We start from the raw sequence: 1,894 nt of genomic DNA, 5'->3' as shown, positions 1-1,894 counted from the left end.
CCTCAGGATCTAATGACCTCCCAGAGGCCTACCTCCTAGTACCATCACCCTGGGATTAGCATTTCAACATATGAATCTGGTGGAGGGCACAAACAGTCCATTTCAGAAGAGATTAACATTTATATCAATAGACTGAGTAAAGTGGAGGGCCTCCCATAGGAGTAAGGGCTTCATCCAATCAGTCGAAGGTCTTAAAAAAAAGACTTTGAGAGACCGCCTTCAGTAAGATGATCATGGCAGCTCGGATAGGTCAAACAGCCCTGAAAAAGGTGGTTTCGGGATGCCATCCGAAGTCGGTGGCAGCCGCCAGAGCCCCGGCTCCAGCGCAGGTGCCTGCGAGGAACGTCAGTTATTTAGCTTCCTGTGGTATACTGATGAGCAGAACTCTTCCACTACATACCTCAGTTTTTCCTAAGAAGATACGTGCAAGAACCTTCTTCAGAATTGCTGCACCATTAATAAACAAAAGAAAAGAATATTCAGAAAGGAGAATTATAGGTTATTCTATGCAGGAAACGTATGATGTAGTATCTGGAATGGAGGATTACAAGCATTTTGTTCCTTGGTGTAAAAAATCAGATATAATATCAAGGAGATCTGGATACTGCAAAACACGATTAGAAATTGGGTTGCCACCTGTATTGGAGCACTATACATCAGTAGTAACCTTGGTGAAACCACATTTGGTGAAGGCATCCTGTACTGATGGGAAGCTCTTCAATCATTTGGAGACTGTTTGGCGTTTTAGCCCAGGTCTTCCTGGCTACCCAAGAACTTGTACTTTGGATTTTTCAATTTCTTTTGAATTTCGCTCACTTCTACACTCTCAGCTTGCCACATTGTTTTTCGATGAAGTTGTAAAGCAGATGGTAACTGCCTTTGAAAGAAGAGCGTGTAAGCTGTATGGTCCAGAAACAAACATACCTCGGGAATTGATGCTTCATGAAGTTCATCACACATAAAGAAAAAAGGAAATGGTCACCTACTTGTATCTAGTTTATTCACTTTTAGGAAGTGCTTTCATCATTTGCTTTCAGAAGTCAGAAAGCATTTGTCAAACCCAGCTTTGATTATAAACCCACACTGTTGAAAATTTGCACTTGGAATATGGAACCACATGTACATACAATTCAATCAAGTATAATTCAGAGTAGTATGTATATTAGAATATTTACAATAATAGGATGACATCACTGTTGCTGGAATACTGATATCACTCTTTTGAGCAGAAATTGAAACTGTAAATTTAAACCTTTTAATTATTACCTCACCTGAAAGAGGTTGGTTGAGCTACTCATGCAGTGTGTACTATATTAACCATATCATGTTTAAGTTATTAATTTCAGATTATTTATAACTTATTGTCTTTGGGCCTGCCTCGTGGCTTAGGATATTTCAGTAATCATCAGATATTTAAAGTAAAAACTTTGACTTAAAAATACTGTTAATGAAGGTTCCCTGGCACTTTTCTTATTTTTAAATTGTTCCTATGGATAGTAGCAGATAATTCAGTATTATACTAAGGTTAGCTTCCAGATAAACAATTATTCTTTATTTTTATTTTTTGGTGAGTGGTCCAGAGAGTATTTTTTTGGTCCAGAGTTTTAAGCTACTTTTCTCATAGTTTGCCACCCTCTCCCTGATACTTTGACTGCTGTGTCAGTAATGCTGAATCTGTGTCAAATTTGTCTACAGCAGTGGGCAATAGATCAAGATAAGTTGGTTGATGTGTCTGCAGCACCATGCATCCTTATTTTCTATTTATTGTGTGTATTCACTTTCGATAATGTATTTCAAACTGATATTTTTGTAAACAAATCAACGTAAGGACTGAAGTGGTAACTTAATAAAGTTAATTTGTTTAGAAAAAAAAAAAGACTTTGATCCCTTGTGT

General features: G+C 37.6%; 1 protein-coding gene across 2 annotated transcripts; it reads left to right on the top strand.

The window, feature by feature from the left end:
• The first annotated feature begins 227 nt into the window (after window positions 1-227).
• On the top strand, window positions 228-1,099 carry LOC138087600 (coenzyme Q-binding protein COQ10 homolog B, mitochondrial-like). 2 transcript variants are annotated; one of them, XM_068982869.1, is made up of 2 exons: window positions 228-348; window positions 499-1,099. In XM_068982869.1, exons 1-2 carry the CDS (start codon window positions 228-230, stop codon window positions 960-962), a joined length of 585 nt encoding a protein of 194 aa, XP_068838970.1. In that variant the 3' UTR covers window positions 963-1,099. The 2 variants fall into 2 exon arrangements, with proteins under 2 accessions (XP_068838970.1, XP_068838969.1); XM_068982868.1 differs by having other exon boundaries at window positions 228-1,099.
• Window positions 1,100-1,894: the final 795 nt, after the last annotated feature.

Source organism: Capricornis sumatraensis, chromosome 10 (assembly GCF_032405125.1).
Source record: "Capricornis sumatraensis isolate serow.1 chromosome 10, serow.2, whole genome shotgun sequence".
Taxonomy (NCBI): Eukaryota; Metazoa; Chordata; class Mammalia; order Artiodactyla; family Bovidae; genus Capricornis; species Capricornis sumatraensis.
This window is presented reverse-complemented; position numbering and strand designations above follow the sequence as displayed.